This window comes from Opisthorchis viverrini, assembly GCF_000715545.1.
Source record: "Opisthorchis viverrini unplaced genomic scaffold opera_v5_6, whole genome shotgun sequence".
Taxonomy (NCBI): domain Eukaryota; kingdom Metazoa; phylum Platyhelminthes; class Trematoda; order Opisthorchiida; family Opisthorchiidae; genus Opisthorchis; species Opisthorchis viverrini.
Genome location: NW_008751662.1, coordinates 2,765,380 through 2,792,573, shown reverse-complemented (window position 1 = coordinate 2,792,573; position 27,194 = coordinate 2,765,380). Strand labels below are relative to the sequence as shown.

The 27,194-nt window shown below is 42.7% G+C and overlaps 1 protein-coding gene across 1 annotated transcript; it reads left to right on the top strand.

The window, feature by feature from the left end:
* Positions 1-241: 241 nt before the first annotated feature.
* Positions 242-25,743, top strand: T265_00641 (hypothetical protein; the record flags this gene model as incomplete). Its single annotated transcript, XM_009164469.1, has 8 exons — positions 242-803; positions 2,393-2,544; positions 5,011-5,295; positions 7,028-7,282; positions 8,954-9,178; positions 20,635-20,784; positions 23,019-23,212; positions 25,063-25,743. The coding sequence occupies 8 exons, from the start codon at positions 503-505 to the stop codon at positions 25,097-25,099; spliced, it is 1,599 nt and encodes a 532-aa protein (XP_009162733.1).
* Between the last annotated feature and the right edge of the window lie 1,451 nt (positions 25,744-27,194).

The following is a 27,194-nucleotide window of genomic DNA, read 5'->3' as shown; positions in this document are numbered from 1 at the left end:
CAAGCGGCAGTCACACTAGTCACTTTCAAGCTCAGGCACACGGATTGCATTCTGATGTGTGCATGATGCACAGAAAATCCGTAGCCTTGATGATCGATCACAAACACGAACTAATCACATGGCGCTTGAACCACGCAGCCAATAGCAAGTAAGCGGTGTAATTGTGAGCCAGACAGCTTGGATCAGGCTGGCCCTGAGGTTAAATGGTGTCTAAGCGGCCTCATTCAAATGTCCGTACCGGTTGGGATATACTGTGGAGACCTCAATTCATGCGTGGTAGGAAGCAAAAATGGCAAGCTAGTTCCTCTCGAGAATGATCGGTGTGAAAAACTGAATCCGTAAGTTGACTAGTGCTTGCTACCATTTGACGTCGTTCAGAACCATTGTGACGTTCCATGACCAGTACTCAAAAGCTGGTAAGGTGGCTGAAGAACATATTGGGAATGGACCAAACACAATATGGTGCTTTACCCATCTGATTGGGAATCAATTCGATAAAGATATGTGCTCCTATAAGGTGTCGACAAACCCTCATGGGGACATCGCCATTATTGTAAGCTCCTTCGCCATATATACTTTGTTCAAGATGAGTAACGGACAGAAGTTCGTGGTTGTACAATTAGTGGCAATGATTATTGGGGAACTAAAGATGATCGCGGAGAAGTCATCAAGACCATATGCTGTGAATCAAATTGTACTTAACACACCTGTTTTCTACGGTGAACGAGAAAGGAGTTCGTTAGTTATGGCCTGCCGAATCGCCGGGATTGAGCATATACGCTTGGTGGATGATCTAATGGCAGGTAGATCATTTTTCCGTATATACATACAAAGTTGCCCATCAGTTGCCACTTTACATGCTATCAAGAATTTCGGAAATCCTAGTGACAGCAAGCAATATAGGAATGTAGCTTTCGCAATCGTGGAACACACGTGCGTGCAGGTGATGATCTGTACGTTGAACAAGAAACAGACAATGGTCTGCTCAACCAAATACGACCGCAACCTAGGCGGATATGCTTTTGACACAATTTTACTGGATCATCTAAAACGGAAAGTAAAGTATCTCGATACGTTTTTATCACAATTGGCACACTCAGTTCGACTTGAAAGGAAGAGAATTGGAGGGAATGAAAGCTTGTCAGAACAGCACACTTGATCCATCTGGAAATATGGTGATAGGCATCGACCAAAAGACTGTCAAAATAGAACTTCAAACGTATCAGGTAAGATCATGATATGTGCTGCTTATCGGGGTTGAAGCATCTTGTCCAGCCTCTTCTAGATCGGTTCCAGGAACTGCTGAAAACGTGTTTGGCTCAGTCGACTTTGACGGCCGATGACATACACGCAGTGGAATTATTTTGTGACACAAGATACAACCTCGTCTTGTGCAACATCGTCAGTCGTGTGTTTGGTGGTAAAATGGTTTCCACAACACCCTTGGAGGAAGCTATTGCATATGGATGTGCTTTGACCGTGAGTTGGGATTAACAGTAAACGGTGATGCAACATTGTTCTTCTGAAAAATAACATTGAGAAATGAAAACTATTCACTAGATATCACATAACCCCGGAGTAAGTGGATGAGGTGAAACCACACACGAGCATGTTGAGTTGTTTCCAGTGGATAATGTGTTACGAAGCAGCGCAGGTTCCCCTCTGTTACCTCCCAACATATCCCATCAGTTTTAATCACTCTGGCGACCAAAATAAAACAGCATACGTCAGCTTGTGATGCATGTCTAGATAAAAGTAGTTTTTGGTGAAAACCACGATTAAAATGAACGTTTCTATCAGTACTACACTGGTTCGAGACTGATTGCGGTGGTAGTAACTCAACGTTCAAGTAGAACATAAGGTTGGCGGACATTTGGGAACCGTGTCTACCTGATGAGCTCCAAAATGAATGAAGCCGGTCGTGGGCTTCGAAGGGTTTTCAGCAACCTTATGAGTAGTGTTTTACGTCTATGAAATAACTCATTTTCTTATTGAAGTATTTGATTATCTTTTAAAACGGTCCATTAGGATATTACAGAGGGGGGTTGGGATTCCTGATGGAGAAAGATCTCCAAACTACTCATTTTCTTATTGAAGTATTTGATTATGTTTTAAAACGGTCCATTAGGCTATGACAGAGGGGAGGGGTGGGATTCCTGATGGAGAAATATCTCCAAACGAAACGCGTGTGATCAGCTCCATGAATGCACACTGTTGTGAGCCATTAATAACGAGTTGGGGTCAAGTTGAACCCCATCTTTTCCATGATGAGGACTCATTCTAGGTTATACTATCCAGAAGTAATCACTACATGGTGATTTAACCGTCACTTGATTGCACTGACTATTTTTTTATTCTTTTGGTTTCCACTTATGTCCTGACGGTGCTCCAGGACTGGAATTATCTCGTGTTCTTCGGAATACTCATTTTATTCTGCAGGCAGCAGGACATGCGTTAAAGTCTTTTCGGACCGAACGGAGATTGCCGTTTCGTCCATCCTCTGGATTATCGAAAGCGGATCTGATCAAGTGCAAAGCAATCAACGTAAGCAGCACAGAAATGTTACCATTTTCTCAATTGGTTCTAGTTCAGTACTCCATGGCTTCCTCAAACGGAATGGTAGCAATTTCAACCAATGGCGATAATTGTAACCGAATAATTTAGGTTCATGCAGTTGCGTTGTCCTTCCTTTATTCTCCCGTTTTATCTGCTGAGATTGGTCAGGTATGGTGGCGTATGGCCGAATTACGGCCAGCCATTCCATCCACTCCTTCCAACGCTATTCAAGGACGTTTATGAAGCTGTTTATTTCGCTTTGACAAAAATTTTCAGGCTCATTTGTCAACAAGAATGCATGCTGGAAAACTGGTGCCAGTCATCCTTTGTAGCTTCATTCAAAAAAGGTACCAGAGGTGGCTAGTCCAAATATAAGGGCATAGGTCCAATCTTAGTCATAACTTGCTCATAAGGCCTGACGCCTGACCTGGTCACACGCGATGCAATTCCGAGAGCATCACGCATGAGTTCGACCAGATAGCGGGAAGATTTCCGCCAGAAGGGACTCGAACACAAAGGAGCCTTTGAGTCCATGAAAAGGTTGTCTACTCTACATATACCTAACCAACGACGAATGCCCTTGAAGTTCTTGAAGTTCCTCTGTTCTCTGTGTTCCCCTTCTTCTAGTTCCGTTAGAGATTGAAATTAGCTGTCAGAAATTTCCCTAAAAACTACTGGGGTTCAATGTGGCGGCGGCCCCCCAACTTTTGTGAAGCTTGTCACTCCCCAGGGGACTATGAATCTGGATATCAAAATCACATCTTGAAAGAGATTAGTGTATTTAGGCCGTCAGAACAACATTATTATGCTATTTAGCTTTCAAGCATTCATACAAACTACCTTCGGAATTGGTCATGCACTTTAAGCTATCAAAATGTGATATACTGCTTCAGAACTTGTTGAAAACTACAAAACTAAAAGATTCACTGTGTCGATAGGTCTGATTGTCTTAGTGACTGTATGGGCCAAATCATCAGAGCAGTATTCGTCGGAGTGCGTCATGTTTAACGACACTAAAGTTCTGCACTGCTATTCCAGTGCTAGTTGTCTCCACCAACTTTTGAATAATCTCAGACGTTCAAGTAGAACATAAGGTTGACGGAAACTCGGGGACTGTGCCTACCTGATGAGCCTTAAGAAGGGCGAAACCGGTCGTGGGCTGTCGAAGACTTTTCAACCAGACGTTCCTGTTTATATGAAGTGATTCCTGTGTCAATCCATTTTCATTAGATTATTCGTACCGGAGTCAATATCCCTTCTGGATGCTGCCGAGTCAAGTTCATTCTCAAACCCGTTTTCTTGAACTATTTTTAGTTCTCATTTGACGTTCGACCAATCTCCACTGTACACTGCACTCAGATTTGAACAAACCTTCGTGAGTCGGTACTAATTCACACGACCTCTGGGTTGGCTTACATGTTGCTTATGGTGGCAGTTGAGTTGGTAGGTACCAACGAGAAGGGCAAACTCTTTCGATGCAATTACAAGCAGTTACAAGCCATTGGACACGAAAGTAAACATCTCATCTGCACAGAGTTGTTGAAAATGAACATTCCACTGCATCCTCCGGGACTTTCCTGGATGTTCATTGACTGTTAAACAATAGTCAACAAACATTGCAAAACACTTCGGTAGTTCCCGTAATAACCTTCACTTTCCGTCAGATGCGGGGGTGGAGCTACTCCACCAGACCATAAGCTACTTGCATGCTTCATCAGTAGTATATACGGTTACATCAGTTGTTAATTGCTCCTTTGCCATGTGTGCATTACTTGTGCTGGGTAAAGTATTCAACTTCAGTCAACTAAAAGTGAATGTTTCGCTTAGCTCACAGGCATGTCCGAACGGATATTCGTGATTTAAACACAAGTTTGAGTGCACGCACAGCCAACTAAGGTGGACGTTATATTGGGCTCATACGTTCCAAACAGTCACGGTCAAAAAGTGCACGATAGAGGAGCAGGGCTACAAGATCAACCACACCTAGGACACGCATTCAGTTAACCAATTTAATGTGAGCTAAACAAGTTCCTCAAGATTTCTCCGTCAACTTAAACAAGCCTATGTTATGCATGCTTGCCTCATTAAGTTTGCTGTGTAGATCAGTGTGCGCTGATCGGTTAACCACCCTCAACCAGTGGCACATTTTCGCCTTACTCTTCTTGTTTCTGCGTGGACTGTTTTCTTCTGTTCTTCCAAACTAACTGTGATCAAAGGTGACAACTTGAACGCATATTCATCAGAAGGCATTTCAAGCTAGGGAGACATGCAAGGTGCTGTTACTTTCCGCTAAGATTTTCGTTTATTTTTTGTTAAAGGGGCAGAAGTCAGCGATATTGAAACTCTCTGAGTTTGTTCTAATTGTTTCTCCCAGACAGTTTTTATAGATTCAAGGTTCTCCTTCAGAAAANTCAGAAAAAAACTAGAGCAATTTTATGGATATATAATTTCTAGAAAGAAATCGAAGCCCATGCGCAGCATACGGGGGAAGTATGGTCCAGATTGAATCAACTGAAGGGTGAAATATTGCAAGCAAATAGTACGATAGCCTCGTGGTCCGAATTCGCATACCTAAAAGACATCTACAATGCAGCAAAGGATGACAGTGACTCGATGGATGCGTGGCTCGAACAGAACAAATCATCCCGCCAGATCGAAGAGTTCGACACAAGAATTGCCGAGTTTTCCGAAAAAGTGCAGAATCACAAGCAGAAAAAATGCGAGGCTGAGAAAGTGTGGGTGAGTCAGTTGTATTTGAAGTGATGGTTGCATAACACAAGCGTTGTTAACGAAAGCTATGGACATTAACTACCATAGTGAAGTGTATTTGATAGGATATTACCGAAAATAAAATTGCTGTGAACTTGAAGCACCCATGTGGGGACACATTTTGTTTGATGTGAACCAATGAAAGATAACTGCGGACGTCATCGGAACAAAGCACGTAGAGAAAAAGTTTGATTCATTTGATTATTTACAAGCTGAAACACCACTAGTTTGTCTGAAAAAGTAGAACAGTTTACCGCAATGTTCGGAGGTCCTGAGGTTTGGACGGTGAATGGTTACCTCTATTTTTCGCCGTGAAATGGGTCATGACTGAAACCGTTTCAGAGCAGCATTGTTTTGCTTTACAGAAACGCACAATTCTGAGCCTTTTGGCAAGGAACAAACATTTCTGCGGGAGATATTAAGGTATCGTGGCAAAGCCTGAATAACCAGACTGATTTCTGTTCAATTACAAACTGGAAATTGTCGGTAGCCCGAAAAAGTCCAGAAACTCCCATGGAGATTTCGTTTTTTACGTTAAGTTGATCTATGTGGAAAAGTCAGGAAGCACTGTACAGCTATTTCATTCTTTTCAAAATCATCGGCAGTGCGTGTCTAACGAAACTCCAAAGGGTTCCGAACCCGTGATATCCCGACCAGTAGCTTGAACCCCTAAGTGTTCGTTAAAGTGCGGCTGATCATCAGTGTTTTTAACTCGTCACTCGTTGAGCCAGTTAACTCATGTGATCTGGATCCGTTCACTGAAGGATGAGTGGCGCTATACTCTGCCGAACTTTGAGCTATTCGCAAAGTTGGTTAACTGTCCAAACTACCAACATGAAGGTCAAAGTTTGGAGGTTTTCTGGAGTTTCGTACAATCTGTACAATAAGGGTGAAACGTCTGTAAAGTGCTTTCCGCTTTTCAGCGTAGGTGATTGACCTCAATAGGAGGACAAAATCTTCATATTGGATATCTTTCACTTTAGATAAAGAGCCCTCACTCCCCTCTGTTCGACGAAGCTACAAAATGAGTCAAAAGTTACAGATGGGACTGTCATTTACTAGTACACTGGTTTGCGCCTCGGTGTTATGTTCTAGAGTTACACCGTTTCCTATCGGATTCCTCGTACGGAGAAAGAACAATTACGGAAATATGGATCTCGCAATTTCTCGTCAGTATCTCTCAACATGAAGGTTTTTTTGTGAAGGACAATTTTATATACACAACTAGAAACGCAGTGAACCGTACAAATCGTTTTATTCTTCAGGATGCTTCCTAGATGATCGCTACCCTGAAGACGCTTTCTTTTTGCAAGAGATGATAAATCTCAGACCGGAATAACTTGATATCGATTAGGCTGAGCTTCTTTGCTCTGCGACCCATTGAGACTGGGCTGTATTCATCTATTCTGTATGACACGTCTTGTCGTACGACCGACATACAAGAAGAGGCTGGTGTTAGAAAATTGATAGCATACAACTGGTAGAACAGTTTGTGTACGCTTTCTGGTTACTACCGCATGCATACCTGCATGCATGTCGCATTCAGGGGGAGTACAGTCCTACAATATACAGAAAGTACTGAAACGGTCATCGGACGGTGATTAGATGTTCCAACATACTATCAGTACCGGTAAATGATCTTGAAACCTCAAAATAGACAGTATGTCGTTTTGAACCTAATCGCGCACTCCATTATGATTAGTCCTCTGGTGTAGAATCTCTTGAAAAGAAGATTGGCTCTGCCCGAACTCTGATACAGTCCTGGTCACAACCGGCATACCTGCAAATGGTTTACTCCGAAGCTTCTGTCTATGTGCAAGCAGTGTCCGAGTGGTTGGAAAAGAATAAAGCTCAACTTAGCGTGGAGGATCTTCACAATCAGCTGACACGTCTGTGCAGTAAAACTGAGTTTTTCAAGCAACGACAGAACGAAGAAGAACAAAAGGAACGAAGTCGCGTAAGTCCGTGGAAGATGCCTAAGTTTGATTTTCCACACAACAATTGAGATTTTCTCCTTTCTTCAGTCTGATGCCCCCTGGTAGTGCTGTTTTTGTACCGAGCTTATTTGTCATACAGCAATTCCCGGTTAGAAGTTATATATAAGGTCAGTGCCACTAATCGCGTAATTCCAAAATTTAAATGGTTAAAGTTCTGTCGTATCTAGGTGCTCCCAACGCAGGTAGATTAAGCCACATGAGGACAGGTTATCTTAGGGATCTCATTCTAGGTTGGCGTTTCTTCAGGGGGCGCATAGTGAGGTTAACTGGAGAGTCAAGCGAGTGGGACAATGTTTACAAAAACCCAATTTTTACTAGTTGCATTCAGTTTGCTCTTGTCTGAGCAGATTCCAGACCACTCTCTTTTGAGCCATCCTCTTTCTGTCCCCATACATTTATTCCACACGAAATGAAGGAAGCAACTGACTCACACTAGGGATGAACTTCGGTCGCATCCGATTGTAGTAGTGAGGACTTCCCGCATGTCAGCTCTTAGCTTCTTCTATGCAATGTCCAACTATGTTTTGATGACCATTAAGTTAGCTGGTGGTGTCGATTGATTGACCCACCTGTCAGCAGTTCCTTCTTAGACAACATCACAGACGCTTGAAAACTGCGGGCCAGCTCTTTTGATTAGTTGTAGACGGTTGAGCGATTTGTAGATTCCAGACCACTCTCTTTTGAGCCGTCCTCGTTCTGTCTCCATACATTTATTCCACAGTAAATGAAGGAAGCAACTGACTCACACTAGGGATGAACTTCGATCGCATCCGATTGTAGCAGTGAGGACTTCTCGCGTGCCAGCTCATAGCTTCTTTTATGCAGTATCCAACGATATTTTAATGACACAGAAATATAATATGAAAGGGTTCGGGCAAGATTAGGATTTTGTGCCGTAGACAGGTATATGTTATCCTAAGTAAAACTGCTACCTGTGTGGAAAGTTCATTAAACTTTTCTGCGCAGGATTGTATGGAAGACACTCTAGCTGGATATTAGTAGATTGTGTCGACACCTAAGGATTGCATGGTGACCGGATGATGTATATATTGTTTCAGCGTCTCAGGTTTTCAAATCTCCAAGAGGTATTCTGTTTTTGCCATCGAGTATTTAGGCAAGAAAAGTTAGGGGAAATGGGTACAAATACAGTTGCACATATTTCGAAAGGTCATCGGTAGATCAGACTGCTAACAGAACCTTCTCGGTGGTTCGAAAGACACGGTGATGCTTCTCTTCTGTGGTAGTAATGTATAGCTGCATTCTGTTTGATAGTAACTGCACATCACGTTTTCTATGAACGACTCTTTCGGGGAGCAGGTTATCCTGTCATGGGTTTAAACAATGGTCCCTTCATACTAAGACGACCTCTATAGTGCGAAGGGATTTGGTCATTTGTCGAGTTGGTTGCAAACGTGCGGTGTTGCTTTTTAGTTCCCAATATTTGCTCGCTAAATTATCGCCAACAGATGCTTCCATGAATGGCTGCGCTGTGCACCAAAGGTCACTTCGAACATTTGTTGAAATGGCCGTGGTTCGGGAGCTTAGAACCGCTGTATATAAGTTGATATGTATGCCCGTCATATGAAGAACGTGCATTCCACTGCTTTGAATATTCACGTTTGCATTCACAGTTACTAAATAGGCTTAACGAGAAACTGAACTTCATTCGATCCCAACTGGAGAATTGGCGATCTTCACCGTATTTGATGGATTCGATAGCGGATGCAGACACTTTTATGGCCTCGGTTCAGATGAGAAGGCCTCAATTCGCGGCCGCCAGTCTGTCGAATCTCACTTCAGAAAATCTGAAGCTGGATGATTGGTGGAACGGCTTCGAGAACACGGCGGAAAACAGAGTAAGTGAGTTTTTCTCAGCAGATATTTAGGCTTCCTTTGACTCAATTACAATGCAGGAAAGTGGGAAGCCAACTGGCGACCAGCCAGTATTGGCGTTATGCGTACGGCTCAGTACTTGGATTTCCAAACTCGAGTATGCATTTCCATCCCTAAGAAAAACATTTTAGTTGGTCTTCTGAATTTTCCACTAATTTCCGAGCTTATCTATCTTAGAATAGGCCACATCTGATCAACCCTTTAGGCCACTCCTTTGGCTTGAGAAACCGCGTATGCAGCACGTTTTGAAACCTTATTTCCTAACGGCACTGCCAACCTCAGAACCCAACTGACTCGATCAAGGCGCAGTGTATTTGCATGAATAACTGTCTCCATGGAAGAAGCCTAGTTCTTTAAGTAGGAAGGACAGTTGACACCGTAAAATTCATATTTGGATCTGCATTCCGCGGATGTGCAAATTTCTCCAGCACACCGTATAGTCTAGTGGATGGAAAATTGCTCTGCCATTACATTCAACAGTACTACCAAGGGAGTTTAAAGGAATGTAACAGCGATGATAAAGAACTCTGAAAACATAGAAAAGGGTTCAAGTAGACAGATTTCCTTATACAATACTTTTCTCGTGAATGAAGATGTTCGTTCAACGCTTTTTAGCTGACCACCGGCTTTCGGAGCGTTGGATTACATAGTAAACTTGGGACTGGCTAATTGATTGACCTTTGACCTTTTTCAATGCACCCAGAGAGACATTCGAATAGCCTAATCCAAGATGTACTTGAATCATAGTGAATCACAGTGATGGCTTCTTAGCGGAGCTGCTTCAGAAGACGGCAGCCTATCAGTCGGGTTGATATAAATCCCAAATTCAGAGCCGCTGCTTCACATGCTCAGCAAGGGTGGGAACAGCAAAATTCATCCGAGTACTGTTCATCCAGCTGCTAATAATACTACCAGTGAAGGGAAGAGGGTCTTCGCTGCGGAGTTATTCATTATGAAATGCCAACTGACCAGTTACAGACTATTGGACAGGGAAGCAAAACTATCATTTGCATCTTATTTACAAAAACCGAACATCCATCTTCTCTTGAACGCGTCTTCCTGAACTTTCCTGGATATTCATTGACTGTTGCTCAAATCCAAGCAGATGCTACAAAGCGATCCCACAAATTCCGCAACAGATCTCCATTTACAAGAGACGCAACGCGAATTTACAAGAACAAAACATACTACTCGCATGCCTACCCAATAGGGGTATCACCGTTACACCAGTATTAAGGAATCAAAACACAATTGGACTTAGAGTGAAGTTTCAGTTGTGCAAATGTTGATGACCTAGATTACCCAAACTTCAAAACGCTTATACTTACTCGGAAGTTTATCGAGCCATAAACAAGACCACTTTTTTTTCGACAAACTACCTCACCTCATCAACATATTTCATTATCGAAAACACGAATCAAACCTACTTTCTGGATCGTGCGGACGCTGCTCCAGTCAGTATCTTACTACAGTGGTTTGCGAATTTGATCAAGACGCACTCTAAGTCTATCCCTAAAGGAAGAAGATGCTGACAAGAAGCTTATATCTAACCTTGACGAATAATCTGCGGACTAGGTTGCAGAATATACTCCGAGAAGCCTGTCTGTCTGCCCAAATATAGAACTAAATGTGTAGAAATCAGAGGAGTCCGGGCGGTTGTGGAACGAAGAAAAACCTGTCATAGAAAGAACACTTAACCAAATGAAAGCAAACTATAATAATGTTCTGTACTTTTAGTTTGCATGTGTCCAGAAACTCTCGTCTCATCTACAGGAGTCGGATGCAAGTGTTTCTAGACGCATTCAAACAGAAAGTTTCCACGCCAATGGCGCACCATTGTACTAATATTCTCAATCATACCTCCTGCATATTCCGGGAATCTATTACACTTGGTTGTGGCTAGTGTCATCCTAGTTGCTACAGCAGAACGTAATAGTGTTATGTTTCAAGTCACGTGCTTCTCAAAAGCACGGCGTGAACATGGTATCATATCATGTTCCAGTACTACATATATGCCATAATATGGTGCCCTAGCACTCATTTTCGGACGAAGCCGGTGGACAGTCAGGCACAATGGACAGCACCACATACGGGTTCTCCTTCTCCGCATGTGCATACAAATGAAAACCCTGTACCTGGTGCAAACCCGAAGGAATGAGACCGAAGAGTGAACAACAACAGAAAGCAGCAGATCCGACTGGTTACCTACTCAAGAAGCGTATCCTAGGCATACAAATGGTTTATCCAGTCCAAGGCATCGCTTCACTCGATCTATATGACGATGGTTAGAGAAAGTCAAATTTTGCGTCCTTTTTCTGCTTAACACCAAAATATCTAGGGTGCATACCATTTGTAGGCAGCTACCTGAAATACAATAACATACATCAAATCACGACTCAAAACAGTACGTTACACTGTAACACTAACTGGTTTTGAGACAACATTAAACAAACGGGTAGCGTGGCAATCAAAACAGACTTTCTCAGTAGAGCACAGCCAACAGTCACCTTAGATTTGGGGCAGACAGACATAGAGAAAGATTTTTAGCGTGACTGTAGACTCCGAATTAGCCTGGGCATTAAAGCTGGACTCTTCTAACGCATGTAAAAACAGTCTAGCTTTTGAATCCAGTGATATCCACTCTGGATGGTCTACGGGCTAGATTACGGATGAGCCGAACGAGGAATCCATCCGCATTGCGCTCTGCAGTTAGCCATGATTCGAGTCAGGCTAGCGCAATCGAATGGATGCCACATCGACAGCGTTATGCGGTCGCGATGAAACAGGGCGAGATGTTTTTTCTTTACAACTCGTTTCCGTGATTTCTCAGGGCAAAATCGTAACTCAGAATATGGATGCATGTGTAGAAAAACACATTCAGCTGTAGGATAAATGAAAACCGACTCTGTGTGAAAGAGAACAAACACTGGGCGTCTAAACGACTGTATACTCTCGAAGCCAGAGTTTTGTTTCTCTAGAATTTGGTAAAAGCCTCTCGATTTTTGCTTGTAATGGTATCTTATGCATCTCGACCCCTTCGTAGTATTTCAGATAACTTAGAACTAAAGCATTTCAGTGCGGGAGCACAAACTAATACAAAGGCGACATAACTTTACGTTGAACTCGTCGGTTTGTTGTCACTGTCGTTGACAGATGATTTCGGTATAAATCTGATGTTATTGCCGAGTGTTACTTCAAAAACAGTCGTGGGTACTCTAAAAATGTGGAACTGATTGCTCCGTTTACCGTACAAAGCAATGAGTAGATGAGTATTTGAGCTAACAAAGCGTGACCAAGCGAGAGAGAGACATGCGGTGGTAGTGGCGCGAATGTATGTACTCCAAGACAGTCACTTCTGCCACTCTAACAATTCACCATTAATGTGTTCCAAATCTGTCCTTGCACAATCGACTGGCTTGAATGTGGTCCATCAACCATTCTATAAGGAAAGATCCAACTGTAAGCTACTGAACTGTTGGTGAGTCGGACGATTTTCAGACACAATCATTCTGGAAATTTTTGCCGTTTAGAAACCTTCTTGACAGGAAATTCGGTGAAACAGCGCTCTGCTAGCTAGTGTGCTCTAAACAGGAAAAAGCAGCTTGAAATTGACAAGCACTGCCCCGTTTAATTTTGGGGTTGGGCGTGAACACATTTCGCTGAGTTGGAGAACTGTCTTCGACCTAATTTTTACTCGAATGTTCACGAACTATTTGATCAGTCAGACTCACACTGTCGACTGCTACTTGTCGTTTCAAGTGAAGCAAAGGGGCACATATTTAGGTCTCGGAAAACGGCTTAGAATGCTACTAACTTCACTCAAGTCATTGATATGTTGATCCTCTTGGGTCATCGGTAGGACGGGATTTTTTGAGCAGGGCAACTTTTCAGTCTTCCGCATTTTTGGTAGCAGGGTATCAGCTATAGATGTTTGCGAGATCTACAGAACTTGCATCCATATCACTCTCGTATGAATAGTTCAGATCCTATTCTGGAGTTTCTGATGAGTCCACACCAAAGAGTCTTGGACTGAGAAGTCTCAAATAATGGAGTTCATTCAGCTGTACGATGAACGGCAGTCTATGAGAGGTCATACGGAAAAAGAGACTACGAGAAATCTATTCGGAATTCATATAAGTGGAGCTTCACCTGGTCATCTATTGTGATTTGAGCATATAGTGAAAGTTGCAGAAACATTCGGGCAAATGACGTAAGAGAATTTAGTTAATGTTCCGCTACGATGACCACAACCACTGCAGCCTGGCTATATAGACCGAAAGTGTTCACTGAATCGGGTGCATTAGTGCAAACTGAGCAAGATGAAAACCTTGTTAGTTGCACGGTGGATAAAAGACATGATGCGCGATTTGTCCACCATAAACCAATTCATCACAAAAAAGTAAAAGATTGTAGAAACTGTGCAGCGGCCTTCTTAAAGCGACATATGCAACGCTGTAAGGACATCAGTCTTGCCACGAAACTGCTTAAATACTGTTCACTGTTTAGTAGAGTCAGGTGAAACAGACTGTTCGAGATCATAGTTGGTTTGAATGCGGCTTACGGAAAACCAAAACGGGACCCGTTAAATGGCTGTTTGATAGATGTGTTCGATACGAGACATTTTAAAGCTTGATCTCGTCGTAAAATCACCCTTGCTTACAGTAAATTCTTCTAGAAAAGCTGAGGACAACTTTTTCATACGAAGCAATAGTGTTCAAGGTGACTATTCCCTATATTCCTCCTTTTTCCAGTGCGGAGTGTTTCATACCGAAATATATTTCGTACACGAACCCACTCAGAAATCTCAAGCTTCCCAAAACAATCCGTCTAAATTAAAAAAAATCCATCTTACTACTGACTAACGAGTCAAGGCCTCGACTGGCTGCTGCTCTTTCAGTAGACTGCTGATTTAAGTCCATTAATTTCCAAAGAATCCACAGGGTTAGTGATTTAATGAGAATAAAATGAGTCCTATTCACTGGAGGTCTAACATTAAGGTGAAGGCAAAAGTTCTGCGTACCATAGCGGCACAACCAGGAGTACACTTTATTTAGCGTGGTTGATACTATTGTGCACCGTATGAAGTACACTGAGGTTTTCCTACTGGTATCTGTTAACAACTGCATAACATAGTATTACACCATTTTCAGCCGATTGTAGCACCAAGCAGCTCCATTTCGTAGTCCAAAAGAACGACAAAACCCCTCGATTGTCTGCTACCGAGATGTTCCTCTAAAAACAGTGTACAGCATACAGTTCCATTCCATCGTCGCCTACCGAAAACGAAATTTGAGCAGAATATCAATTGGCTCGTTTCGCTCGCTTTGCTAATTGGATAATAGGATCGGATCCTAAAATAGTCCAGAGGATATTAGCTTGCAGTCGAGTTTTATGAGTCATCTGTATTCAGTTCTAATACAGTGGCTTCCTCAAACAAGGACACCTGGAGTGTCAAAATTGACCTTCGCTGGGAGGCTTCTCCCAAGAAGAGTACGACTGAAATAGTTCCTTTGAGTTTATAATCTATTCACACATTTTCAGCTGAAGAACTTGGTAAACGAAAGATTGGAAAGAACCAAGGTTGAAATTGCTAAATGGACGGAATACACGGACACATTGATCCACAGGGTCAAACTCACTCTTGGTATTTTGGAAGAATGTCTGGTGTCCGGAGCACGGAAGTGCAGCATACCACACCTCACTCTTGCACTACAAAATTTCGATTGGCAGTGGAATGAAATTCTGACTGAAAAGGAGATAGAAGATCGGGAACGAGTAAGAAACCAATTTTTGCTTAATTCCATGTTTGCATGATTTGGCATTCTCAAGAGTGCTTCCTGCATGTCTGTCATTTTTATACCTAATCCAATCGATTTATTTTGGTGTAGGTCACTATACACCGAGCTGCTTTCTGACGGTTTCGGCCTGTCCGAAAACGATGAAGCAGTTCCTCAACTACTCCCTCTTGCATAATAATTTGGTTCTGATGGGTATTCAGGTGAATTGAACATAAATCTCTCGTCGACGACTGCCTTCCCAACTGAATGTGCTGTACGAGGACGCCTCATATTTCACTTGTTTCAATTTTTCAAATATCGCGTTTTGTAAACTTAACACTATTCATAAGCTTGCTGGAAAACTCTTTGGTAGCTCACGAGTCGTTTCGCCCTTCTCGGACCCATCAGTTAGGCTCAGTACCCGAGGTTCCTTCAATCCCACGCACCGTTGATGGTGATAGGACTGTCACGGCAACCATAGCATTCCACAGCCGTGTCCTCAACAAGCGGATTCCAACAAGAGTGATAGACCTAACTCTTCTTTCTGAACTCTGTGATTGAAGCCACGATGAAAAAGGTTCCAAATGCATGTGGGTGGTTCATGTCTTACGGATGGCATGGTGGATGTACTGTGAAAATTCGAAATATTTGACTTTGCCCTGAAAGTGAGTCGAAACTATTATGACTTCGAAGACAGCAGGCTATCTGTTTGCAACTGTCGATCACAGCTGCCTCTCCCCCTTCCTCTCATTAGCCAGTCAAATGCATGCCAACTGACGGATCTAGCGAAAATTAACGTTTACTCTGGATGGGCTGTGATCTCTGAATGCCGGTCAACCACCATAAGTGAAATCGTCTGAAAAGTTTTAGTGTGGAAGCGAACGCGCGTTGGTCAATCAGTGACAAATTCCTGAGCTACAGAAGCGTTCATCGCGCAACGGATTATGAATTACTAATAAGTGTCTACCGATATCACTGGTTGGAGTAATTTTCGATAGGAAAACACACTGCAATCACCAGTGAGTCTGAATTTACAAACTCCTCGACCCACCTCCGCTCCCTACTTTCGGTTTCTGTAACTCCAGTACGTAGAACCTCCATTTTCACCTTCAGTTGGGTTTAAATCTTGTCCATGGTAACCAATCAAAGAATGTCTAGACGTGGTTACTCAAAAGTACACAACAACAATGACGATAATAATCTGAGCAAACTTCACTATAAGCCCCAATTAGCCATACATGTCTGACTGTTTACGTAACTTCTGACGTGAACCTGTTTCACAGAAACTACCCCCGAACAGCAACATAAAGTTACCAAGTCGCAGATGGTACAAATTTTTGCTTCCTTCTACTCAAGGCATCCAGACTTAGTTATCACTAGGATTGCGGGAACGCAACGAGTGGTCCTTAGTGTACATTGGATATTCTACGAATGCTATGGTCGGGTGAGTGTCCATGGCTGTTTTGAAGAGGTTACTAGCTGAGTCACCTGATTCAGACTAACACTACATTGCAACATCAGTGTCGAAAATACCAAAAAAAAATCACAAAAGCATCGGTGAAACTAACGTGGCTATTAGTAGACCAGATATAGGTTCATGAATTTCGACTATGAACGAGTCACATTACCAACCAAAGACTTCTTGCGCTACTTGAAGATTGAGGTGAATTCGTGAGAGGTAGGGTCCTAACCGAAAGCTCTAAGACTTAAATCACCTTGCTTCTGAAGAAACTCAGAGACCGCAGCAGTACCTTTTTACATCTCCTTGAGGGGTTGAAGCCCAGTTGTTTTTTTATCCCACATTTACACTGTTGTCTAGAAGCCCACAAACAAAGTTACCTCTGTGACCAAGTTTTCTAACCTCGCTGCAGCTGCAGAACACCTCTACTCACACTTAACGGCTGAATGCTGGTGTCCTTGAAAACTAAGCATCTTTGTAGCTCCACCCTGTATTGTCGCGTGAATCGTACACCTTGTGTTGACTTTACTGGTGGTTGATCAGATTACTTAACTGCATCCTGATGATGCCTCCTCGAATTTTTGCGAAAAGCTTGCAAACTAACTGCTAACTTCGGCGAACAGCTGAACGAAAATTTGATCCACCACGAAAGAAGGCAACCAGGCTTTCACTATTTTGACAGATGTTGACTTTCAATCCCGACACAAACGTTTACAGGCAGCGCCGGTTCCTAAAAACGAGATGTGACGGATCAGGTGAGTGGGAACTCTTACGATGCTCATCGAAGTAAGCCAGTAAGAGAGATCTAAGCTTTTGATGCCCGAAGTGAGCGAGGTTCAATGGCTTTGTACAAGCTAACAGGAACGTTGTCCTTAACCCCAAGGCGACTATCCTCTGGAACGGCATAAGAATGTTCTACAAATCCCAGATGCTGACACTGCTCAGCAAGCAACGACTGGCAGTCATATATTCCCAGATGGTGACTCAATGCTGTATATGGCAAGCGGCTTCATAATTAATTTGGAGGCTTGAAATTTTCACGTTGGTGTCATTAATTGACATCTCTAGTCACCAATTATCTCCCCAGATGATAGAGCCATGCTCGACTGCGAGAATCCTAGCGCTGTTCTTGAGCGTAATATTTTCAACTTGTTAAACTAATCATTCTACTCGGACATCCATCAAGGGTCTCTCTGCAGAGAGTCAAACCCCCCACCCCCAAAAAATTGGCCACATAAATGACTACTTTAATTTAATTTTGGCGGGATATTTCATCGATGAACGTTTCCTAGGTGGTGACTACCCTACATGAAAGCCCACTTTTGCTTGGTCCCTTGATGGGACCCCTCCAGAGCGGGGCAACCGGACAATATGCTGCATAATGATACTTCAGTATCCAAAAGACAGGTGTTTGCACGGTGGCATAGAACAGATATGGAACTTTGAAGCTTAATTATACAAAAAGGAGGAGTCTAACTGTTTTCAATATCCCGATTCACTACTTTTAATTCATAAAGATGCGAAAATCAATCACTGAAAAGCTGATGGACGCTCAAAGGAGGGTACGTAAGTGGTCGACTTCTGGATATTCCGGAGGCCTGATTAACAATGCGAATAACGTGCTCCTTGAGGTTCAATGGATAGCATCCAGTGTGCAGGAACGCAGCTCATCGGAACTCCTGCAAGCGTGGCAAAACTTTGACGAACGATGGAAAAGTATTTTGGCTCAAAAATACCAAGAAGCTCAAGAAAGAGTAAGCAAACTATCCCACTTCCAGGTGTCTCTTGAATATTTGTGCACAAGTTTTAGAATTTAAAAAATCTGCCAAATTGAAATGTTGTATTTCTCCAAGCGAAACGACCGAATCAAAGTAACTGACATTTTTGCATACTCCGTTAGTTCTTCCACATTATTCTCAGTCCGTCTCATGTAGTTAAGACTCCTAAATCACTTTATATCGGGAATTACTCCGAAAGAAATGTAGAGCGTACGCAACATTATATTATTGATGGCACATTTGACGGACAATATCTCCTGTCCTGAATTTCATAGGCGAAAACTACACTCAGTGACATGACATAGGATGCTCCTTAGACCTGACACACTACTCATAAAGTTGCTGGAAATTGCTGCCTGGTCCTATGCACATAATCCTACTGATGTACCCAATCGAAATTACGTCCAGCATTCTGCTTGCACACAGGCAAACGTCTAGAGCAAAAAGCCACTAGGTCCTCGGCAGCCGTGTGGACAATCTCGCTCATGAAGTTTCCTCCGTCCATTCATGTAGATACACTACTTCATGTATGCTTGAGTAAAGCAGTCGGTGGGGCTTAATTCTGGTTATGTGAACAGCCAGATAACCAGATGTTTCCTTCTGATCCACGAGCCTTCAAATGGTTCGTCGCGATCTTTGTGTATATTCCGGTGGTAGTATGGCAGAGCACACCCTCTCAAAACGAAGCCTTGTTTGGACTCGTTTTGGTCAGCTATGAAATTAGCTGATGTTTCAGCAAATGTCTGCTGGATAAGGCCGCTGGTTACGACAATTGACAAGAGTACCAAGCGGTCAAGTTGTCCAAAGGAAACAAAAATGATCCAAAATTTTGTTCCAAAACCCTACGAGACTAGATTTATGTTTAAAACAAAGCATATGACGACGTGGCTGGCATCTGATCCTGAACCCCTTTGTCTGCACCTTAAAGTTCACATGCAGACCAGCCTTATCACTCAACAGGTCGGGGAATGCGTTTGTGCTCTGGAACAAGCGCGGAACTATTTAACTTTTCAAATTATTCCACTTTTCTTACGCAATTGCAGACAGACCGGCGTCTGTTATAACGCACAGACCAAAGCGTAGACCGCTATGTTATTCCAACGCAATTTTCCTAAACAGCAAAGTCCAAGGCGCACTCTGTTTGATCCGTTCCCAAGCTGTTACTGAAAACCGATAGATAGACTGATCCGAATGCTTCATTCCAGGGGTTCCAAAGCCTTGATCAATAAGCCGGGTTGTCTTAATTAATTTCCCAATCCAGCTTTGTGTGAACAAAAGGTTTTGAAACAGCCTTTGGCTATTGTGTTTCTGATCATGTGACATTCGTGTAAGCATGTCAACTTTGTTTTTGACTCCATTCTATGTAGGATATGCATGCTTTACGTCTCGCGGCTGATGGCAGCACGCGAAATGTTAACGTCTTCATCCGTTCGAAGAGTGGGTGATCTTGTGTCTGACCAAAGGTCACGTGACCCTTTCACGCGCTTGATAGGTCATGATAAGGACAGGTAGCATATTCTGGCTGCCTTTTCCGACCTCACTTCGACATCGCTCGGTTTAGGAAGATGTTAACGTAAGAACCCATACTGGAGGCGTAATTGAACGCAACTCCGGCCATTGTAAAACAAGTCCGAAACGGGAATCGTGCGGCCAACTTTACTGGAGGCATACAAGTATGCAGTTCAATCATTACCTGAATCGATATACTGAGCAAACCGTCCGAATATTGATGGTGGCATGAGGAGATATGGGAAGCTCCAATTAAGATTTCGTCTTTCAAGTGAGGCCAAGCTGTGCTGAAAAGCAATCGCAGCTGTTTCATCCTCATTGGTGTCATCAGCGGTGCACATATAAGAGAACTCAAGGGGGTCTTTAATTCGCTACCTCCCTGCAAGGAAAGGACGAAATCTTAACCGAAAATTACCAAATCTCCCTATAATATCACCAAAAAATAGATATTTCAAAAGGAGACTAACTTCACAAGATGAGCGAAACATCTATCTGAGAAGTTATCACGCGAGGACCACGTGATATGGCTTTGGTGACTGAAGTATGAGTGGCGCTACATCCTCTCAAGTGCTAATCAGCCGCATGTGGCCGAGGGGTTAGATGCTCAACCTGATAAGTCGTCGCGTTCGAAACTCCCTGGAGTTTTCATAAAGGAAACTACTCACAAGGTTGCTGAAAACTCGTCGGCAGCCCACGACCGGTTTCACCCTTCTTGGGGCTCATCAGGTAGGCACAGTCCCCGAGTTTCCGTCAACCTTATGATCCCTGGAGTTTCGTCAAAAAGGTAAAACTGACGAATCCAAATAGGAATAAAACAGTTGTAAACTATTTCATGTTTTGCATAGACCGGTCTCACTTACAGAAAGACATCTTGTCTGGTTGTTACCGGTTTTTAGAAAAACTCGAAGGTGAAACTCCCAGCCGGGGTGACCGATCTATTCAAAAAATTCAAATCGAAAAGTGCCTTACATTTGGCTGAAGAAGTAATAAACCCACCTACCTCGGATCCTCCACCAAGCGAATTCAACAGACCTTCCAGAAGTGGAGTAAGCATACGATGTGCGATAGCTCGTACTTTCCATTTCAGTTGTCCGAAATTCATCCTTCTTTGGTGGTTCATAAAAGTCGTTTGGTAATTAACGCGGTGTGACACAAGATATACTAATTAAAATTAAACCTTTTCAGCCAGCTGTCAATGCGTCTTATCGGGCTCTGATTCTTGCGAATCGATACCGTTCTCCAGAGGTCGTACTAAATTCCGTATGCTATCGACCGCCTGGTACCCTCGAATATTTTTTCGCCTAGTCGCTTCACCCGTGTTGTTCTACTAACATTCATGGTCTATGTGAATAGGTGAGATGTCCTGCACAGAGGAGTTTGTACTCCAAAAGTAAGGCTGGAGAAGGCCGGGATCGGTTTCTTTATAACTTTCACCAAACACAGTCAACCTGCGTTAGACAAACGTGTCTCCATTCTTTCACCCACGAGATCGTACCATGCTGTTCCTTTGATACATCTGCAATGTATGTGATTCTGTGTGCAGGACCACCTCATCATGGTTTGATGCATTAAAAGAAGGAATGGTGGTGCTACGCAGTTTAAAGTGTACGAGAAATGCCATCTTGAGTAACTTCAGTCAACCTCTTCATATGGGAGAGAGCCCATTCTTTCTAGTGGCCAACAGTTAACGCACAATACTGTTGAACTCAAGGTTGAACTCAGGTCACTTAAGTGACCTGTTAAGTATTCTCCATACTTATCGCAAAAAGAATCTGGTCTCACACTCTACTTTGAGGCTAAAAGTCTACCGAAAATTTACTTAATTTACTCAGCCTACAAAACTGGGGGCTTTCTTTGCCTGTGTTCATTAGACTCGTGTCTTATGAAAACCGGTTGTTTCTGATAAAAGACTTTACCGGTTCAAATTGTCGAATTTCCTGGTTCTTGCTACTATCAGTGATCCTGGTCTTTAAAAGTTTGATTCAGCGGGCCATCCCAAGTCAATGTTACGATTTCTTTCGGGGGCTTGAAGCTTACTCAGCATGAAAATAAATTTGAGCCTGAAATTGTTACTAAATAAGAACACAGACAAAAATTCAACTCTTCTGAAATGAAGGCTTGTATTGAACTACATTTTGATCCTCCACACCCGTCAAGCTACTGTCAGAATTGCGCTTCCAAATAGGTGATATGTCAGAACACATTTCTGTGTAAACTAATAAGCAATTGGCATCACCAGGCATCACAAACTACAAGAAACTGTCTTCTCCTCAATAAGGGAAGTTCGCTGTTGGGATGTTTTTATTTTCTAGAATGTCTCGTTTTTAAATCTTGTTGTATGGTAGCCTTTAACAACATCATTTAGCATTTTTGACCCATTACTCTATATCTATAGTTTTATGCGTTATAATCACTAGTGTTCATCGTTGAGAGCTTGGATAAATTCAACTTGCTCTTGTTCACTGGAGCAAAATGATACTACATCAACGAATCTTACTCCAGAACCGTCGTACCACTCCCTTTGGTGTTCCTAACCAGAATTCAGTCCCGAAAATCTGTCGGGGCAAAAATTAAAACTCTCGTGCAACAGTGCTTTAGACATATGACCAGTGCTTACGAGTACAAAATGAAATCCATGGAGGTCAAGGACAGAAGTCATCCCAGTACCAACCACAGTATGAAAGAATGGGGGCCAAGCTCAAAGGTCACGTGACCGCCAATCAATCAGGACACTGGATGACAGACCAATCAATGGAACCGCTCGACTAGACAACCAGTCGTGACCGAAAGTCAGCTCCGGCTAGCAGTACGTATTTTAACACACATGCAACACTGCTCAACGCACAAGCACCGACCCATCGCTACGCTTCCTAACAACATTCTGATGATGTCACCTCGATTGGCAAAGAATCGTTTGCAATCTAATTGCCCAGCTCATCAAATAAACCAAAGACTATGTCCTTGCTGTGTCGATCGAGTAACTTCCCAGTCAGATAGCTCCACGAACTATTGAGCCCTAATAGACGATTTACGACTTTGTCTGACGTTAGGGACTCATCTGAAGTTGCCATCATCCGGTGAACATAAGCGCACAGCTTTTTGAAGCACCCAGATTACTGCGGTCATCTTGTTGTGTTTAGGTGACCACTGTTGATCCCCATCCTGTTGTCTGAATTCAAAGTTCCTAAGCTGATGTGTAGACCGATCTTTTCATTGTCAGATGTGCATACAAACGCTTTGGCAGACCCAACCTTGTTGATCGCTTTTTATCTGTCCTCAGCACAGCCAACCGACAAATCCAATCACTGTTACTGTAGAAAGATCACAGGAAATTCGACCAAGCTACGATGAGTTATATACGAGTTATATGGGTGCATCCCCAACATACCCCAACGCTGTGAGAATTCAAGGGAATGGAGACGGTTATCCATCAAAGAGTCGCGTTACAACTGTGACGCCCCGTAACTGGCCAGGGTGAGCGACAGTATGATATTTCCATTTTTATTCTACAGTAATGTATGTGTTTGGCGTGGTCACCCTAATCCGATCATGTGCTGTGTTTTTCAAAACACTCTTGGTAACAGTCGGCAGAAAGAGAACCATTTTCTTAAAGAGAAATCATAACGCAAAGTATGAATTCAGGCGGAAACACTGTTTTTCCCATAATTGCCGCTTACAGCATGAATCTTACTTGCAGGTGGTAATCAAGCAAAGAACACTTGTTGCATCCTTACAATTTAACAATAATGACCGGTCACTTTCCTTGAAGAGGGGCGTCTTCGTTGTTTTCGTTAAAGCTCCGAATATCACGCTTCTCATTCCGTGGGACATTATGTCAGTTGGACCTTTTTTTGTTCTGCTGACGAATGAGAAGTGTTCCCGACCATAAGGACAATTACTATTCCCTGAGTGCAGGTCTTCAGTAACCATTTTAACTGGCGCGTTTATAAATCTCAGGAATTTCTGCGGGTAACATTCAGGGGCTTGAACATTATTAATCTTCGTGAAGAGTGGAAAGTGACGAAGAAGTCTGCGGAGGTAAACGTGGATTGTTCAGTTGTGAGTACAACTGCGCAGATCGTCAGATCGTGTGCCAGATATCGCAAGTATATTTTCTTGAATGAAACTACTCAGCAACCCTGTGAGTAGTTCCATTCCATAAGATATAATTAGTCATACATTCACATGGTACAGAATGACTTATCCCAGGAAATGGAAAACTGTGTTGTAGTGAGTTCGGCACCCAGTAGATACCAGGATCATAAACAGCTGCAGTGATTTCTCACCAGGCGGGACAGTCTACTGAACAGAATGCTTGATCAAAGGTCTGTTGACGATAGCTTTGTGTCTCCCTGTTCTGAAGTGAGGTGCATAGTCGAACTGAGAGCACCAGTGATGTTGTTTGGTTAACTGGATGAAGTTCCATCGGTCCCCGAATCCTTCGTCAGAGACACCCGCGAATTTCGGATGTAGCCGAAACGCCACGAAACAACTTTCTATGGGTTAATTTCTGAATATAGTTCCTAGGTCCTAAGTTAAATTCAAACTGAGCTTAATACATCATCCTTAAAACGACAGGTGAATCTAAATTAGTATACAATACAGTGTAATCCCATGGAGCTAATTTTAAAGCAACAACTATGCCACTAACAGTATTCTAGAAATTGCGTTTTCTACGGTACATACTGGTGGCATTTTCTTTCGTGTGGACTAGAAAAATACAGTAACACTTCAGTTTATTAGAAGAATAAATTAAATCACAACTTGCGTGCCACAATCACCGACACCAATGCATCGGGACACAGGTCTGAATCACCTACCAAACCATGCAGTACAACTAGAACGACAGAACAAGTTCCGGAGGAATACAGAGGAATTCTTAGTTGTACATCTACAACAAGGCTGGAGGAGAAAGATGATAGAGGGTAGCCTTGTCTTACACTATTCGATGTGGTGAACTCATGCGAAATCTAGCTGTATACTCGTAGCCGCCAAACATCGAAAAAGTTCTTAACGACCGACGGGTTCCAAATCGGCAATTAGCTCAAGAAAACCGCTGAGTGCGGTCTCCCATAAGCAATTTCTGACTGACGAAACTCTGTCCAGTTACTTAAAGATTTGCGATGTTCTCCCCGGAATAGTCAAGGAATTTCGTTTTTGCGTTTACCGTTTAGTCCCCCAGCCTATGGTATTTTGGCTACCCATGTGCAGGTCACTCTGTTTCCTAGCATTCGCATTATTTTTTTAAAGTCATGTGATTTTTACATATTGCGTCATCTGTGTTCCAAATCCGTAATATTAATATGTTTTTGATCATTATTTAGCGGCGCAAAAAGGACGGACAAGTATCCTCATAAGTGAGAGGCACAGAAACTTGACATATTGGTTTGACAATTTGCTTGTGTCAATTCGAATTTAATTCCGTTCATATAAAAAACTGATTCATATTTGATTGACAACGAAGGTTCCATTCCATAAAGGTTCATTTTATCTACACCTCCTATCTGTTACTTTTCTGGCCTTTTTATTGGACTATAACCAGAGAGGTCATCGAAAATTGCGCTTTAAAAGACTCTACCGAAGACTGCAACGAAGATTGATAATCCAGTGGCAGTCGCTTTCGCTGTTTAAATTTGTTCATTATTCGAGATTTTGTACGCTTTTCCTACGGAACCTGATATCCACGACGTGATATCTTGATATTATTTAAAAAATTGAGAACAGTTAAGGATTTCCGTTTTGAAATACAGGATAAAGTCAAGGCACCCCCTTCCAATGGTCATTCTTCTTCACCGTTTATCTAATGGAACGCAGTTCAATTTCAGCGCGGGTGTATAAAAAATGAAGATCAATCTTTAGATCCATCAAGATGCGTTTCTTTCTAACCAGTGTTCTTTTACATGACTTTCGTTTTTTGAGCCATCTTCTCCTATCTTGCTATAGTGGGCCTCTTCCCAGAACCGAAAGAAGGGTGTCTTTGCGACTGTGTCAATAAAGAATGTTAGGTTCTCCATCGGTTGGCTGCATGACATCCATTTTCTACAAGACCGATTTGAGAGCATGCGATTCTTACGGTGATTGGATGATAGACAACTATGGGTCACGTGACGCTGTTCGGAGGAATACACATATACGCAGCCACTAGTTACGGTACACCAGGCCGAATTTACGAACACTGATTATGACCATCTTGGAAGGGCTTGGATATTTGTGACGAACTTACACATCCACTGATATAGCTCCTATGTTGCCCCACTGTTGATCCAGTCGTTGCGGACGATTCAGCGTCCCCACAACATCATCTCGTCATACATGCTAGAATTTCCTTTTTTTTGTTACGGGCCCTATCCAGCAGCACTCCTGTGAATGTAAGTTAGGCGTCGTCTAACTGTTCAGGCTGGGTACATCTGGCCAACTGCTTGCTCTACACTTATTGTTGAATGATCTCTTTGAGAGTTTCTACTAGATGCATCCGAATAACGCGAAAGGATGCTCCTTGCAATGAAACGAAACAACACGAACTGGTGAAATGTCCGTCTCCCAGCGTCTTTATCTAAGTCTCAGTCACGGCCATCTGGAAGTCACGTGGAAAGAGTAGCTAGTTAAAGGGACGCCAGCTGGGATGCAGACGAGTTTTCCGTTAAAACCAAATTAGCTTGTAAATGGGTGTGTTTGGCGAATTTCATCAAACCTGGATTCAAGTAGTAGATAACTTTGGAGAAGACTGAACCTGTTTGATGAGTTTGAAGAAGGGCAAAGCCAGTTGTTAAATTTCGGAGGTTTTTAAGCAATATTTTGAGTAGTGTTTGTTTAGGGAACTAGTCTGATTCTGTTCATCTCAAATTAGAGAACCGACATACTGCGCAAAACCTGAAATCTGGGAAGCGCAGGATGCGTGACAAGATTAGCACCCTGATAATCTTGGCTGATTTCTCCACATACGCACAGATATGCCTCTTAAACCGCTCTCGGATTTTGTCTGCTATCTGTTTTCGCTTGTAGGTTTGAGAACCCATGTGCCTGTTCTTCCAGTGGGTGGTGTATATTCATTGAGCAGAAGAAGACCCCGACCTAGATAGGCATAAGAAAAATCAGCTGAAACTTCAACTAATTTGCTTGTGTCATCTATGTTGGTGGTACTTGCCAGCCAGTGGACTTATGCCATAAAATCTCACGGCCCATGGATAAGGGTTGACATTTCGCAAGCTACCAATTGGAATGCGCGTAACCGAATCACTGAAAGCCTGGTTACAGTTTTACCGCTCCAAACAGGCACCATAAGTTATAGTTTATGGTTCTTACCAAAACGAGACGCACATACGATTTGACTGATATCAACCAAGAATGACGCGCCACTTTACCATACTTTTCATGTGGTAAGCATAAACTGATTCATTGCATTGTAGGCCAAGTTGTATTCACCGTCATTGTTGAGCTTGGCTACCGCTCGGATGTG